Source organism: Diadema setosum, chromosome 18, assembly GCF_964275005.1.
Source record: "Diadema setosum chromosome 18, eeDiaSeto1, whole genome shotgun sequence".
Classification (NCBI taxonomy): Eukaryota; Metazoa; Echinodermata; class Echinoidea; order Diadematoida; family Diadematidae; genus Diadema; species Diadema setosum.
The window spans coordinates 20,664,612-20,681,732 of NC_092702.1; the positions used below are offsets into that span (position 1 = coordinate 20,664,612).

The following is a 17,121-nucleotide window of genomic DNA, read 5'->3' on the forward strand; positions in this document are numbered from 1 at the left end:
ACAGACATTGTTCTATTTCGTTTGAATTAACTTGATCTTATATCCGCATTTTTCACAAAATACATTGAACAGTGCAAAGAAATCTTAAAAAGATGATTAAACATTAAAAAATATTACGTATTTAAATCATTCAATAATATGCATACATTTTCGCTATATATTTTGGTTGTTAATTAACTTTCGGTTTGGTATCATGAAAATTTGCAGAAATAACTGGACTGACCTGAACTGGACATACAGATTGAACTTTATAACACACTATGATGAAAATGTCCTTTCCTTGCCCATTTCGAAGCGCCCGGGTTTATCAACATCTATTCTAATTAGGTTTAATCAAGATCTCTAATGGGAGATAATTCATAGCACCTCGGATCACTGCTTCAATTTTCTTCCTATGTTAGAATTAATTGTTGATCAAACCGTGATTTCTTGATTCGAGTTTGATCACCACTGTGATCATGTAATCGTGTTGTGATGGATATGTACTGGGGGGCATGTCATGAAGTGTTTTGTCGGACAAAAAAAATTGTGATACAAATTTGCTCTCAGCCAATCAGATGCAAGGATTTCAGTAGCTTATTACAGTTTGTAAAAAAAAAAAAAATGCTTCATGAAATGCCCCCCCCCCCGATCTAGTGTAACGTGCATTTAAAACTCTTTCAATGAGGAGCAGAAGGGGTCGAGTCCCGATGGGTTCCTCCTGCTCTCGTTCATAATAATATGAATACAATTAATAAAGTGCTTATGTTATAACCAAGTGTACAAATGGATGAATGTTATGAAGAAATTGCAGCACACACTGTGCATGAACACTCCCCAGCATAATGGCAGTGTGTATGACTCCATAGATCCCCTGGGAGTGACTATTAAAGTGTAGTGTATAGGCTTGATTCCAGCAACTTATGAAATAGTGACTTGTGTAGTATTACGTTGCAAAGCACTGTGAGCAACTGCTTCACGTTGGTGTGGGAAGGCAGTACATGTATATAAAAACCGACACACACACACACACACACACACATACACACACACACAGAGTCACACACACACACACACACACACACAGTCACACACACATCACATCTCATCACCAAAACCCCACACGCTTACATAGTGATATAATATACATGTTGTTTTTTTTATGTACTGAAATTTCTTTTATTATTCAAGGTGACATGGTAACCTAAGGAACAATTCATCTGATTTGCAGATTGAAAAAGGCTGCATCTTTATTAATACATTATTATTGCATTTTGCCGCTTTTTAATGATCAGAATATCTCCTTAAACATTTGGGATTCTTAAAGAAATCGAGCAATGTTTTGAAGCTCGAAATTTCGGAAGAAAGCTACGCACTGTCGAGGTAAGGTTCTCTCGTTTATAAGACAATGCCTGATTCATTGCTCAGACGACCGTAATAAGGTGAGTGGGTAGGTTTTACGAGAAAATGAAATTATTTCTTGTTTTTCGGCGGAGCAGCCATTTCGGCTCCTAATAAAGGGAAATATTCCCCAGGGCCACGTATTTCGTGGCGCATTCAATTGCTGAACAACATGCGACCGTCAAGAGATACAAACAACGTTCGCACCTGGTCTTCCGTTAGAGGGCGTCGTGTAGTGTTGTTGCACTAATTCTAGTTGCACCGAAAAACGTCGCGTTTTTGCACCGGGGCATCAAAACATTAGGACTTTGACAACGAAAATTCGACTCAAGAAAATTGAAATGATGAAATATGCTTGAAATCTTATTCTTAAATCATGTCAGATTTGGATATTTGTAGTTGTTTTGATTCCTTTTTCGCGCCTTAAAGCGCATGATTATGAAATATTGCAAATTACTGTTACATTAATTTGTCTTTAATTCAAGCTTGACTCATAGTTATCATTGAGTACAGCATACCATCTGTCAACCCCAGGAACGCCATAAACTTGCTCATGGCGATGCAGTGCAATGGTTAGGTAATTTTCCATGAGTCCATGCTCGTATGGAGAGACTATTCATTTATTCAATAATTATACCCCTTCTCAGGATCAGGATACACACTCGGAGGGATTATGCGTGGTAGGTAGAGTTGGTATGCAGCGCAGAGGGCGCTATGACTACTGAAAGCTCTGTCCAGATTAAGGCTAACTTCGATTGGATCTGAAACGGAAGGAAACTGAAGACTGCGGGAAAAATCAGAAACTTTACGATACAAGAATGTTAATGAGTCTATTATCATCTGATCAAAACATTTCACGTCTCAGTAGTTATACGCACTAGCTGACTAGCTCCTCAATGGCGAGTTGCAATTAAATCCAACAGCCCCGAAATTATCGTACTATCAATTTTGTTTTCAGAATCCCTTTTCAAAATGTGAGGTATACTATGGAATATTTGTTTCAAGTTTCTTTGGCCAGGGTCGTGCTGCGAGTCCTACATGAGCATCTTGTGAGTAATAAGTTTATCTTATTGATTAAAAGCACACTTTTTGCTAAAGACAGGGGGGAATGTGAATGGTCACGGATGTCTCACCTTGCAACATGCAAGAGTCCAGCACGACACTGGTCGTTTCTCACCTCCCTGGTTTTACTTAGGACATAAGGGCCTATCTCACTAGACGCTAGAATATGAGGAGCCTCGACTCCCGCGAGATAAAGGGCATCGCACAGCCGATGCATACACGTTCACATTGTAATTTTGTGCGTGAAAAAAAAAGAGAAGAAGATCAGCTTAGATCAGTCAACCATCCACTTTACTTTGCTGTATACTCTTAAAATTCATTGGGAGGGATATATAACAAATATACCACGCCATTGTTCGAGGTTCTGGTTAAACCATGTGCCTTTGGTGACTTCAGTATTTTCTTCGGAGCTGCGCCCCTCATACACATTATAGTTTCAACCAAAACCTCTCAGGCCAGGGGCCTGTTCATAGAACATAAGTCGATCCTTAAAATTTAATATTGACTAAAAATATGGTATGCCACTGGTTTCCCTGTTCAATTTTATTAGCTTTTCACCATCCACTTCAAATTGTTATTAATAATATTATCTACAGATCAATTCCTTTATTATAGATTTTCCCGCCCAATTTCATCAGATTTGCATTCGAATTAAAGACAAGGCGTTCAAATTCAAGGGATTTTGGTCACTGCTCTACTCTCACGGTTCATTTAAATTCTTTGAGTATTCAATTTCATTTCATGTCATTCCTTTTAGATTTTATTTCATTCAATTTAGAGAGAAATTCATTCAATTTAACGGCTCAAAGTTAGCATTCAATTTCGTGCCAGCTGGATAGACGTTCAAATTGCACCAAATACCAGTTTCAATTCCATTATAGGCACACAACTTCGACCTTTGAACGTTCAAATTCAATTAGCATAACTAAGTCCCGTAATTCTATGCAATTCTTTATATGAATATTATTACGTTGATGAATGGCAAATTTATCAACATTCAGTGTTATCATTTCAATTTCAACATCTCTTTTTCATGTGTTTTTGTTTATTCGGCTAGTTTCACTTTATTTCCTCATCAAAATGGGTATCACATTATTATTTTTACAGAATGGTTAAACTCTGGCTTTGCTGACATAATGAGAGATCACACGAGAACATCGATATGTCAAGTGTGATTATAGATTTTGTTTTCAGTCGCGTTTGATGTTTGAAATGTGTGTGAGATACATTGCATTAGGACATTCTTTTTTTTTTACATGATTCATAATGTCGATGTTCATTCTCTCAGTCCCTCAGCCGTCGATCTGTTGACGCGCCAGGCACCTTGGCATGTACGTCTGAGAGTGGTTGAACCATTATTCAAACAGATGGAGAATATACCAAGAATATGAGCAGCAATGAAAACACTGCCCAGATGCTGTAGTTCCACTTTGCGCATGAGCAGAAAAAGGTCATTTGTACCAAGGGGCAGGTTGGTTTTTAAATTCACTGAGATAAGCATCTGTCATACAATGATTATTCATGCAATCCTTGTAAATGTTGCTTGCCAGTACATCCACCTGACAGCAAACCTGGTATTTGGCAATAAGAATAAAACAGTTTTTTAATGCATTCAATGCAAAACAATGAAATGGATGCTTCCCCGACGGTTGATTGACGGACCATTCTGGTCACCTGGTCTATGCAAGTTCATTCATTGTTTGAACACGAATTCCATTAATTATTACGTCGGGCAAGTTTACCGGTACCCATAATGTCTCTTTGAAAACGATTGAAGTGCCTAACCAACTGAGAAAAAAGAAAGGTCATTTGTACCAACGTGCCCATGAGCTAATTACGAACTGGCTTATTCGTTCATTTGAATGCCTTAAAGGACAAGTTCACCTTCATAGACATAAGGATTGAGAGAATGCAGCAATATTAGTAGAACACATCAGTGAAAGTTTCAGGAAAATTGGACAATCGATGCAAAAGTTATGAATTTTTTGAATTTTTGTGTTGGAACCGCTGGATGAGGAGACTACTAAGGCTTGTGATGTCATATGAGTACAACAGTATAAAGAAAATGTAAAGAAAATTTTACATATTTTCACTTTTTTCGCATAATAAAAGAGCACTTGACTTGCCTCTTTCTAAAGGCATTAGGAATAATATTACCCATAACATACATTGTATGTCAGTAACAAGTCAAGGGTATCTGTACTTATTTCAAAAGAGGAAATTTTGTGAAATTCTCTTTATATTTTCATTATATTGTTGTACGCATGTGACATCAAACACTGCAGTAGTCTTCTCATCCAGCGGTGACTGCACAAAAAATGCAGAAATTCATAACTTTTGAACGGATTGTCCAATTTTCCTCAAACTTTCAATGATGTGTTCTACTAATATTGCTTCATTTTCTTAATCCTTATGTTAATGAAGGTGAACTTGTCCTTGTTCATCGCAGCTGTGCTGGTGCGAATTTGAATGCGTTTCATGTGCATTTTTAATTTGAACGCGCTGTTCACATGTTTATGTGACAAAGTCAGGAATTCGAATGCTGCTGAAATCAAATTGAATAACCTACTTAGATTTTTGAATGTTGATCCCGGTGATCATTCAAATTCGCTCGAAAATGAATGATCTGATGAAGTGGGCAGGAAAACCTAGATTCAAGATTCAAGATTCAGATTTGTAACCTATATTGATTTCATCTTGTATTACACTCAGCAAAAAAAGAAAGTAAACACTTTTTCCAGTTCATATTTTTCATAGAAGATTTAGATCTTAGATATACATGTAGCTATAATGGGAGAACCATTCTCGACTAGCACTTGTGCTAACTTTTGGTTCCCCCTTTAACAACATTACCTTCTGTTTTCTATTTTCTTTTCTTTTTTTCAGAACCTTTGCCTATGCATATATGGCATTGTTACATACTTATTCATTCTCTTTGCCTTTTCAGTGATTAATATATCACAATGAAACTAGATCAATTGCACGTATGTATACCACATGTATTCTTATGTAAGATAAATATAAGTATGTAAAACATATGCTTGCATAGCTGTAAGAACCTTGTATATCATTGTATTCTTATAAAAGATTTTCATGTTATTGTATCATGTTATCATATTCTCATCAATTATCTAGGGATCCACGTCCTACAAGCTTTGCTTTTTTGTGGATCGCTATTTTCCAAAATTGAAGTTATTTTCTGAAAGCTCGCGAAGTATACATGTATACGCATCGTTCCTTCTGATTATTGTACATATGTTGATGTATATAATTTATTTCGTATATTACATGAACCTTTTGTAAAAGTGTAGACAATATCATTTTATGATATGTATACTTTGCATTACGTTTTGATTTTCTTTGATTGGAAATAAACTATGATTGAACTTGAACTTGAACATATATGTTGTTAATAAACTCAACTCAACTCAAACGCAATGAGAGACATGAGTGAAATAGCAGAAATTAGTTTCCATTTCCTTGTTTCTCTTTATATTCTCAAACAAATCCATAGTGGGAAAACTGATGGGAGAACATTGAAATTTTCTGTCAGCTCAAACTTTAAATGACATAGGGAGTAAGCCGCAAAGGTGATAAAATGGACAGAATTTCTTCATTTCACTTTTTAATTAAGGGATTTAAGAATGCATGAGACAAATTCAAGAAAAAATATTTCAAATTTTCTTAATTTGGAATAACATTTCAAATTTCTACCATCTTTGTTACCATTACTTCTAATTCTCTTATGTGTTTTAACTATGGATTTGACTGACGATTCTTCATTTTATTCCATTATCTGTTGCCTTTCTTTATCTTTGGAATGTTGCAGAGACATTATAGAGATCATAGGATGATTTTTGCAAATTAATTTACATTTCCTATTGTGATGAATTTGTCTTTTGTTCTCATTGTTTTATGGAAGAGCACGTACGCTTGAATAACAACTTTTGCAATGTTCACTTTTGTGCCTTGGAAGAGAAAATGGATGTGTTCACTCATGCGTAAAGTTTTCATTTTCATTGACCTACTAGGTTGATAGCTTATCAAATTACCTTTAAAATGGTATATAAAACATTTCTATCAGTCAAACTATCTGTGAGAAAGATGAACTTGAAAAAAGTGTTTACTTTCTTTTTTTGTTGAGTGTTTCAATGGCTACATGAAAAAAAAAAAGTCTCCAAAATCTTCATTTTCATTAGAAAGCTGAGCAATATTGAAGACACACACAGCATAACATAATTTTTAGTCAATCTTAAATCTTAAGATTGATTTGGCTGCTTTGTGAAAAAGGCCCCTGCTGGTATTACTGGCATTTTGCATACCAGGGAGGTGTAACCATGGAGCTACCAAAGTTAGCTCCATGGTGTAACTGCTCTTCCCACCTCCCTGTTGGAGCACTATATAGAGCAGAGTTCACTCAGACCAGTCACTGCCAGTTCGAGTGGAGTGCACCAGAGCCATCTACGTCAGAAAACCCGAAGACATCGGAATCGTTGCCAAGGATGGCGGACACTTCAGCTTGGTTGGATACTCTCAGGAAATCAAGGAAGACCGCCTTAGTCCAAGATGGTGAGGTCATTGATTTTCAGGCTTTATCATAAACCGCGGCCGCCTATACTTTTCGATGTTACAATGCTGACAGTTTATGTATATCTATGGATTTCTCCCGTAATTGTAGCCAGTTAACTAACCGCAGCAGCGACCCCATACGGACAAATACGTACCGTAAAGGTTAACTGTTAGCATGCACAAACACGAGTGTGAATAGATAGGACTACAGACTGTACAGTAAGAAGTAACGTGCATGTGCATGCAGTCAGTAGGCTCTGCTTTTTGGCGCTGATGACGTCGATGTACAGTAGTCAGTGGGCCTAAACTTTATACTACCTTCGTATCCATATCAATATCTTAAATTTTGGAAATGCCCCCAAACTCCACCAAAATCACATGAAATGTGATGGGTGTTATATTCTGTTTCCAATCACCCACATTTGTCACATATTTTGAAGTAAATTACCGGCTGTCTGTCGATGGTCGATGTTGATGTCGTCGGTCACCGTCCGCGTCCGTCCTATATGCGACCCCAACATGTTCGTGTCTGGCTTGCTGTACGCGTAGATTCTATATCAAGACAGAGAGTCTGGACAACTGCTAAATTGGACGCTGTGTAATAATGAAAGCAAGTCAAATAAGGGGTAGTGAACAATGGGCAATACGTACAAGTATGAGCACACTTTGGTAACGACATGGCTCCTCGAAGTTCACACACAGGACCAGTTTTTTTTTTTAACAATCACAGGACAAGCTTCAAAATTCATAAGCCGAAAACCGAGTTGGCCAGACTCTCTGTATACGGCACTGGGCTGTTACTGGTTACAGCACTCCGGGGTTATAGGAACACCCTAATGCGGTCTGTAAATAAGTTGAAAGTGGTCATTGCCATTATTTGGTGATGTTTTCGAAAATGTTTAAGAGAACAAGATTTCATTACGCAGGTAGAATCATTCATAGCCTACATGTATATGAGAGAGGTTTGCCTTTACTTTTTCAAGAGAATGTGACTTGATTGTGTCACAATTCATGCCTCATGAGTCATGGTTTGTAAAAACAATGTTATTGAAAATTGGATCCTTTACTAGATCTAATTACAAATGCAACTTGGGCAGTGGCACTGGCAAAATGACGACCACAGGTCTTATTAGGGATCATGAAATCCAGGTTTGAGGACGTCTAACTCATTACTATCTACATGTTGGCCTACTTGCATACATGTACATGCATTTTCATTATCAGAAGCTTTCATGGCCATTAAAATCTAGATTAATCTATCTCATTTAAACTTGTTTTATATGTTTGATTTTATCCTTCCATGACCATTACCTCATTTAAACTTGTTTTAATGTTTGAGTTTATCCTTTTTAAAAAAATTTATTTGTATACATGTACGTATATATAGAGGTATATGTATATATACAATGTATATATATATATATATATATATATATATATATTATCATTTAGGGCCTATTTATTTATTTTTTTTTTTTACTGCAGGGCGGAGGAAGATTCATTTTATTTTGCCAGATGGCAAGGAGCTGGTTGAGGAGTATGATGTGAAAACAAATGATCTTCTTGGTAAGGAAATTGGTTCTTAAGTTTCCCATTTGTCTGCTTTAAATAATACATCCATATAAGTATATTGTAGCCTTGAAATGTTATTTCTATTATTATCATAATTTTTATTATTATTATTATTATTGTATAATGGATTTCTAGAACAAAATTTCCAATGAAACAAACAGTGTAGATTTACATGTAGAATTCTTATTACATCGTGTTTTGTGTTTTGTCCCGACATAAGCATTTCTTCTTTCCATTTTTTTTTTCTCTTTTTGATTCTTGTTACAGACAAAAAGACAACTATGTTACTGATATTCATAAGTCATAAAGTGTTTAATGATTTTCAATCCATAGTGCGGAAATGGAGAACAAAGAGCATACTAGGCCGGGAAGGCAAGTGGGAGATTGAGGTTGGAGAACAGTTTTGCCGTCCAACTGTGTCCGCGGAAGCAGAGCATCTGAGAGAAAGCAGTTCAAATGTAAGCTCTTTTATAGGCTATGTCCCTGATGAACTTTACAAGAGACACTGAACCCCAATGAGGCATACATGTATGATCAGAAAGTAATGTTATGTATGTACGGGGAGTACTGTAAAAGTGAATATTTTCGCTCAACTTATCTTTCGCGTTCGGCTGGGTAAGATGAGTTTCACGTTTTTTGAATTGCACAGAATCAAGACATCAACTACTAGAAGATACGGCAAGCAAAAATATTCACATACTTTTATTTTCACACTAGTTTTTTGGTTGTGGGAAATGCGCAAAAATTCCAACACGGCCAATTTCCTCATTGACAGTATATAGCCCGTTCCATACCGGAACGTTGTGGCCTGTGTATTAAGTTTACGGAGATTTCAGAATTCAGTATGGAACCGGATGGAAATTGGCACCTCAGGTACATTGTATAGCAGTGCTAGTCGCATAACTGTGATGTACAATTTGTATGCTTTGAGTAAAGAAACAGAAGTGTTTTTTTTTTTCCTCCAATCATGCCCATCTCTATCACTGTGGTTCATGAATAATTTAGCAACAGGAAGTTTCTCAGCACTTAAGAATAGACAATTTGCCAAAATTCTCATGATCCTGGCACATGATGATAGGGTGCTGATCTCGTGTCTCACAATTCCGGGCATTCCGGGCATCAGAGACATTGTAATTTCCAAGCTGCATGCTCTTCAATCAAGTTGTTGCAAACATTGATTTTGTCAGTGGTTCAATAGACGAATGCCAAGAGTGAGTTAGCAGTTTGCTGTGAGTTTGCCTTGTTGATAGAATGATACAACTCTTGTCTGTTTTCTACCCAATTTATCAGCCTGTTTTCACGAGAAAAGACAACAGCAAGTCTTTCCAGTGGAGGATCAGGAACCTGCCGTATCCCCTCGCAACATACAGCATCACCGCGGACCAGGAGAACAGATGCTGCATCATCCGGACGTCCAACAAAAAGTGAGTATATGACTTGTCAACAGTCCTAATCATGATGGTAGTGGTAGATTTTGCTGTTGTTTTTAAGTCTGTTAGTGTTTTTTTGTTTGTTTGTTCTGGAACTAAGTAAAATGAGCACATTTTGCCCTCATGTTCAGTAGTTTTCCACTGCATGTGAGTTTTTTCTTTAATACGTTTGTTTTTTAAAAAAAAGGTACATGTAGACCTTAAAGATCACGCTTTCAACGGATGATGCATAGTAACTTCAGTTATGTACGAAGTGCTGTGGTGGCAATTGCATACCTGTTTATTTAGTTACATTTTCTTTGTTTGAAATGACTATGTCAGTGACTTTTGGCTTTAGGGAATTTCACATCTTTTGCATGGTAGAGTCAAGCATGCTCCCAAACATGGCCTGGAATCCTTGTGAAAAGAAAGCATGTCATGATGAGTTGTTAAATTTAATCAGTTTTCATGAAATATACTTTTTATGTGTCCTGACAATTCTTATTAACCTTACTTGTTTTCCTCATGTGCAATGCTAATTAACCTTACTTGTTTTCCTCATGGGTTTTTTTTTTTTTTTTTTTTTTCTGATGTGTTTCCAAGGTACTACAAGAAATTTACAATACCTGACATGGACCGTGCAAACCTTCCCCTGCAGCAAGCTGCCATCACTTTTGCTCACAGTAACAACACTCTTATCATTTCAGTAAGTCCAGTGTCGTATGCTGTAATTACGGACAGCATCTAACTTTAATGTGCAACAGATGCACATATATATGTTACGTGTATACCAATATCAACAACTAGGCATTAGGAAGGATTAAATAATCATAGGTATGCAATACAATGTATTTGATTAGTGCTAATGCAATGAAATTTGTTTCACAAGTCAGTGGTGCAATATAACGTGCCATTCTGATGCTGTACTATTTTCTGTATCATGATTTGTTCAAGTAGCGTAAATTATCTCTTCCAACTAGTCCCGAGTATACTCAGCCAGGGGTCTATAGGAAATGCATGTTGTAGCAAAATTAGCCCATCCTCACTGGCCCGAATTCTCAAAGCTGGAATAACTATTCCGCGGAATAGCTATTCCGGGGAATAAGTTATTCCACCTTTGACAATAGATTCCGGGGAAGAAATTGCGTCAATTTACGTCACGAGGGCCTGATTTGCATAAGAGGCGTAATAAATCGGCGGAATAACCGGTGTAATAAAGTTATTCCACCTTTGAGAATTTGGGCCAATGGGTTAAAGCAGCATTTTCAGGTGTCCGCACTGCAACTGCACTTCAATACAAATATAGTATACATCTACTAATCATTTCATGTACACAACTGTGAAAGGGGTGGTTACACTTCATGAGAATGGCTATTTAAAGGGATGGTAAAGTATTGGTGGAGATGAGAATTGGGCTTTTAACTTTTTGCAAGATACCAAGAAAACACTTATGATATAGTACAGAGCATACCATTTTAAGAGGAATTCAAAGTTTATTTGATTAATATCGGGTTTGGACAGACTGAAACATCCAAAAACAAAATAAAACAAAGCGATCGTAAAAAAGTGTGGGTCCCACACTTTATTAGAAACGCTCTTTTTGGATATCTCAGCCATTTCAAAACCATTTTTCATCAAATAAATGTTGAATTCCTCATAGAATTACATGTTCTGTCATATTTTGTAAGAGGTTTCTCATTATCTCACCAAAAAATGCTAGAAACCTGAAATTAGGTCTCAACCAAAACTATACGATCTCTTTAATACTCACTAGAAGTTTTCAGTTTTCAACACTAGTGTGTTATATTAAAATATTACAGAAAAAATTCACATTATTTGCACATTACGAGTGCAACAAATAAGTTTTACGTCTTGATGAAGTAAAGTTACTGTTGGTACTAATGAAGAATTATGTGTAGAGATTTACCAATATTCTACATCCTTGAAAAGGTAAACTTGGCATTGATGTGAACACTATAGTACATGTACATGTAGCTGAAAGTCAAAGTGCAGATTATTATTGAACCACCAATCCCTCAAACCTCAAAATACTTGCGCACGTCTTAGCAAACTGAATCCCTCCTTCTTGTCCCGGTCCATCCATTTTCCATGCTGCAGTACAAAAAGCCGGCTGAAATCTTGGACATGGAGAAACAAGTTCAGAAGGAACTGGAGAAGGTCAAAAGTAGTCGTGAAGGAGACATGGAGTGCTCACCCAGCTAGCGTTTTGAGTAGCCTTGAAGGAACTACCCACTGCTGGAGAGCATGCAATCGTTGGATGTGCGGAATTCTTGGATTGGATCGCAAATGAAACAGGATATACCAAGTCATCCTTTGGCCGCAAGCACATCATGTCCAGGATGGAACACAAGTTATTTTAACATGCTGCAGCAGCATGCACAATTCTTTTTTGCCCGAGCATGTTACGTGCTGTCATGATGAATTCTTGAATCAGGCCCCTAAATGAAACAGGATATGTACCCGGCGACATCTTTTGACAGACAGTATATCGTGTCCAGGTCGTCCATGAGGGGTTTAATCATGCCACAGCAGCATGCATTTTTTTTTTCTTTTTAATATTTCACGACATCCTGAAGAAATGCTCCATATCAAAATGTCATGCCAAAAATTGATGACCTGCTGACCCTGCTGACACTAAGAAACTTGTGAAGTACTGTTGTCTGTAGACAGAAAAGTCCGTTTGTCCGGAGGAGTCTTTTATCATTTTTGGACATTTACGGCTATAGGAAGAGATTCCGTGAAGGCAGACGTAGTCTCCACGGAACATATCCCCAACGACCAGATACAGACCAATCTTCCGGTCAATGTTATCTGCTACGTAAGTTAACCCGTTAAAGACGAGTCCAGAGTATACTTGTTCAGGTGTCTATGGGAAATGCGTGTTGTGGCAAAATCAAACTGTCCTGACGCGTTAAAGAAATATGTATATATTGATATCAAGGCCATGAACCCTTGCAACAAGGGACATGTTTTTTACTGTAGTTTAGACAAATTCATTTTTCATTTGATCTCGAGATTGTTTTTCTTTTCCCCTGCATGGAACATCAGACATGCTAAAATGTCCAAGTTTAGGACTAACCTAATGTTTGGTACCTGTATTGTCTTTCATTGCCTTCAAATCTTTCTGGTCATCCTCATAGGTTTGTTGAAGACATGCTAGCAACAAGCACTTGATAAATGCAGCCATGCAGTTGAGGTGATAGACCTTGTAATTTCTGCTTGCTCCAGTGATGGGATGATAGTGCTTGTGTGAAAGATATTAATTAAAAAAAGAGTGTTCATTCCAGACGATGTTGAAGTGCATTCTCTCAGATTGTTTACTATGGCTTTGATGTGGTTAGTACTTGCTACAGTGGACTCCCATTATAACAAAGTCCTTGGAACCGGCAGTTTTCTTTCATTATATCGAAAATTTGTTATAACCGAACAAATAAACAATAAAAATACATAGCTAGAGGATAATGTTGTGGCCTGAATTTTTACTTTGTTGTATTTGGAATTTCGTTGTAACCATGTTCGTTATAACGGGAGTGCGCTGTACACGTATTATCAGCATTCAAGGACGTTGCCTCTTCCCCCCAAGCTGCAAACCATCCTGGTGTCCACAAGCTGCGGTTTGTTGTTAACTGACCTTTGTATGGCCACTTTAGATAGCCCAATCACTCTTCATATGTCAGCTGAAAAATGTATTTATTTAAAAAAAAGACAACTAAATGAATGTTTCACGGTAAAGTAAATGCATTAAAGTACTAGCCTTCATTTGAAATACAAGTATATCGATTTGTATTAACCCTAACTAGGCTGGGGGGTGGCCTCCGAGGCCCCCCCTTCGATGTTCCGCGCGATGTATCGCTCTCGCGAAAAGCTATCGGCGCGACGTTTCATGACTTTTTTCTTTCAAGTCTCCCGCATCTTTTGACACCAAATTTGCGATGCCCGGGTGCACGGTTCCGAAGTTGCGCATAAATATGTACGTGCATGTCAGACCAAAAATTGCTCAAATACATGAATTCGTGGACAATTTCAATGCAAACTGTGCTTACAGGCAAATTTCATAAAAGCATGATTATTTTGGGGTTTTATTGATTAAAATCAATTAATAACATATTTTCTTGTTCGGAACAATGTCGCGGACAAATTTCATCGAAAAAACAATGAAAAACATAAAGTAAAAAAAAACAGAAATACATAAGAAATCAAAAAAACAAAATACTTAAGAAATTTTTTCTGATAGCACAATTTTTTTCTCTTACGTTTGCTAAGGACACTAAAAAGAATATTTACACAAAAAATGTGCCTGTTTTGAGCTTTATATAGTGATTTATACCAAATTGTCTGATTCCATGCATCGTTATGCATAAATTAGCATAATTTAGCATAAATGATAATTCTTAAAAAAATTAACTTCATGGTACTTTAGATTACTTCATAGGCAACGTGTGTGCCAATTTTCATCGCGATCGCTCAGTCAGGGTTAAGAGAAGTTAGGGTTAAGAGAAGTCAACCAATTGTTACGCTCTGATGATGCTGAAGGTAGTACATTGCACATAACTTGAATGAACCATTACATGTATACTACCATTTTAGTAGTCAATACTACACTTGTTCAGTGTAGAGAAAGAATGTCATGGAACAACCCCCACAACCAATGAATACTGTATATGCCATATATTTTCGCAAGTCTAAATTTCTGCAAATCGGGAATTCTCGACGATTTCGCGAGTGGTTAAATTCGCGATCATGGAGTCCTGTACTGAACGGAGAAATATATGTGCCCGTACGTCACATTCACATCGGGATCAGAGTCGATATTTTTGCGTGTCTTTAAAGGGTGTGTACAGTTCTGGTCGAGGTGAGGATTTAGCTTTTAAGGTTTTGCGAGATATTCAGAAACCACTCTATGAGATGTCAAAGAGCATGCAGTTCTAAGGGGTATCAAAAGTTTATTACATGAAAATCGGTTTTGAAATGGCTGAGATATCCAAAAACAAGGTGAAACAAAGAGATCCTAATAAAGTTGTGGCATGTCACCTTTATTATTAGCACTTTTTTTTATATCTCAGCCATTTGAAAACCAATTTTCATCAAATAAACGTTGAATCCATCTTAAAATTACTTGCTCTTTCATATTTCATAAGAGGCTTTTCATTATCTCACTTAGGAATGTTCAAAACATGAATTCCCACCTCAACCAGTACTGTACAGTCCCTTTAATTTCACAAATAGCATCTGACTTGCGAAATTCGCGAATATATAAAGCTAGCGAAATATTTGGCATATACAGTAAGACTGTGTTAATCTCAAGTATAAATCACCCACCCTCATTACAAGGTGCATCAAAAGTTAAAATTTTAATGGAAACAAATGTGTTAACTCAGATTGCTACCATCTGACGAGGTCTCATTTGTTTGCATGGAAATTCATGTGTCATGAAATTGCATGTAGGGTCAGCTCTGGTTGCAAGCAGTGGTCAATTTCATTTTTCTTTTACCCTGTCTGACCACATTTGTTGATGGCCGTAATTATGCCATCTACATATTTTCCACACAGAACACTTGTGCAGTTGTAGAGGCCAAAAGATGCACTGGTTTTAGAATTGTGTCATGGATTAAAGTGTGTTATTTGTATGTACATTTCTTTTTACTGGTTTTATCAATAAATTTTATGCAAATGTGTCAGCTTCAAATAGTAGTCAACAAGACATTTTTGACTGGGTTGCTGTTGTGGGAAAGAACTGAAGTTTATTGTTATTATCAATCAGTAGATAAATTGCCCAATTACATCATTGCAGTGAGTGGAAATAAGTCCAACTTGATTAAGTTGTAGAAATTGCACTTTGAATTTAAAGGACAAGTTCACCTTCATTAACATAAGGATTGAGAGAATGTAGCAATATTAGTAGAACACATCATTGAAAGTTTGAGGAAAATCGGACAATCTGTTCAAAAGTTATGAATTTTTGAAGTTTTTGTGCAGTCACCGCTGGATGAGAAGACTACTGCAGTGTATGATGTCACATGCGTACAACAATATAAGGAAAATATAAAGAGAATTTCACAAAATTTCATCTTTTGAAAAAAGTACACATTCCCTTGACTCGTTAATGACTTAGTTATGGGTAATATTATTCCCATTGCCCTTAGAAAGAGGCAAGTCAGGCGCTCTTTTATTATGCGAAAAAAGTGAAAATATGTTGAATTTTCTTTACATTTTCTGTATACTTTTGTACTCATATGACATCAGGAGCCTTAGTAGTCTCCTCATCCAGCGGTTCCAACACAAAAATTTTTAAAATTCATGACTTTTGCATCGATTGTCCAATTTTCCTCAAACTTTCACTGATGTGTTCTACAAATATTGCTGCATTCTCTCAATCCTTATGTTTATGAAGGTGAACTTGTCCTTTAATTCAAACTTTGAAGTCTCTGAGGCTTTACTTACAGTGAGTTTTAGATGGAGGTGGGGACAATTGAGACTTTTAGGGTGGTTTACTCATTCATGAAATGGGTCTCAGAATCAGAGTATTACGCATACATCTTTGTAGAGTTGCAACCCACAGTCCACATTCATTTATATACATTGTACAACATGTAATGATGAGTCATCTGTTCATAAAATTCTGGTAATTTCCTTCTTTCTTTCTTTTTTTTCCAATGGTAAATTTGTGCATGTTCATGTGTCCATGTGCAATGTATTTAATCCAGGTAATTCTTTGCTCTGGATGCATGACTCAATGTATACGTGAAATTATGTCAAAAAAAGGGGCTTGGTTTTTGCCCCTTTTGACCTTTCATCTGCCAGTTTTATCAGAGGTACGAGTCAGAGTTTTATTTCAGTAAAATTTGATGCACTCATAAACTTCCAAAGCAGTCTGAAACCATTCCGTACTATTCCAACTCCTGCACCCAATTTTCAGCAATCTATTCAAGCTTGCACAAAATTACGTAATGTGTGGGAGGTTCCACAAAGGTTCATGCCACATTTACCCGGCTAAAAGTTCACATACTTTTTACTGCAACTGATTAACAAATTATCCTACATTGACATAAATAAGCACTGAACTGATCAGTGTTCCTGGTTTAGTACACTGTAGTAGCCATGACAGAAG

General features: G+C 36.8%; 1 protein-coding gene across 1 annotated transcript; it reads left to right on the forward strand.

The window, feature by feature from the left end:
* Positions 1 to 6,944: 6,944 nt before the first annotated feature.
* Positions 6,945 to 15,699, forward strand: LOC140241665 (protein DPCD-like). Its single transcript, XM_072321409.1, has 6 exons — positions 6,945 to 7,011; positions 8,497 to 8,577; positions 8,917 to 9,041; positions 9,874 to 10,007; positions 10,596 to 10,698; positions 12,111 to 15,699. The coding sequence occupies exons 1-6, from the start codon at positions 6,945 to 6,947 to the stop codon at positions 12,213 to 12,215; spliced, it is 615 nt and encodes a 204-aa protein (XP_072177510.1). The 3' UTR covers positions 12,216 to 15,699.
* The last annotated feature ends 1,422 nt before the right edge of the window (positions 15,700 to 17,121 follow it).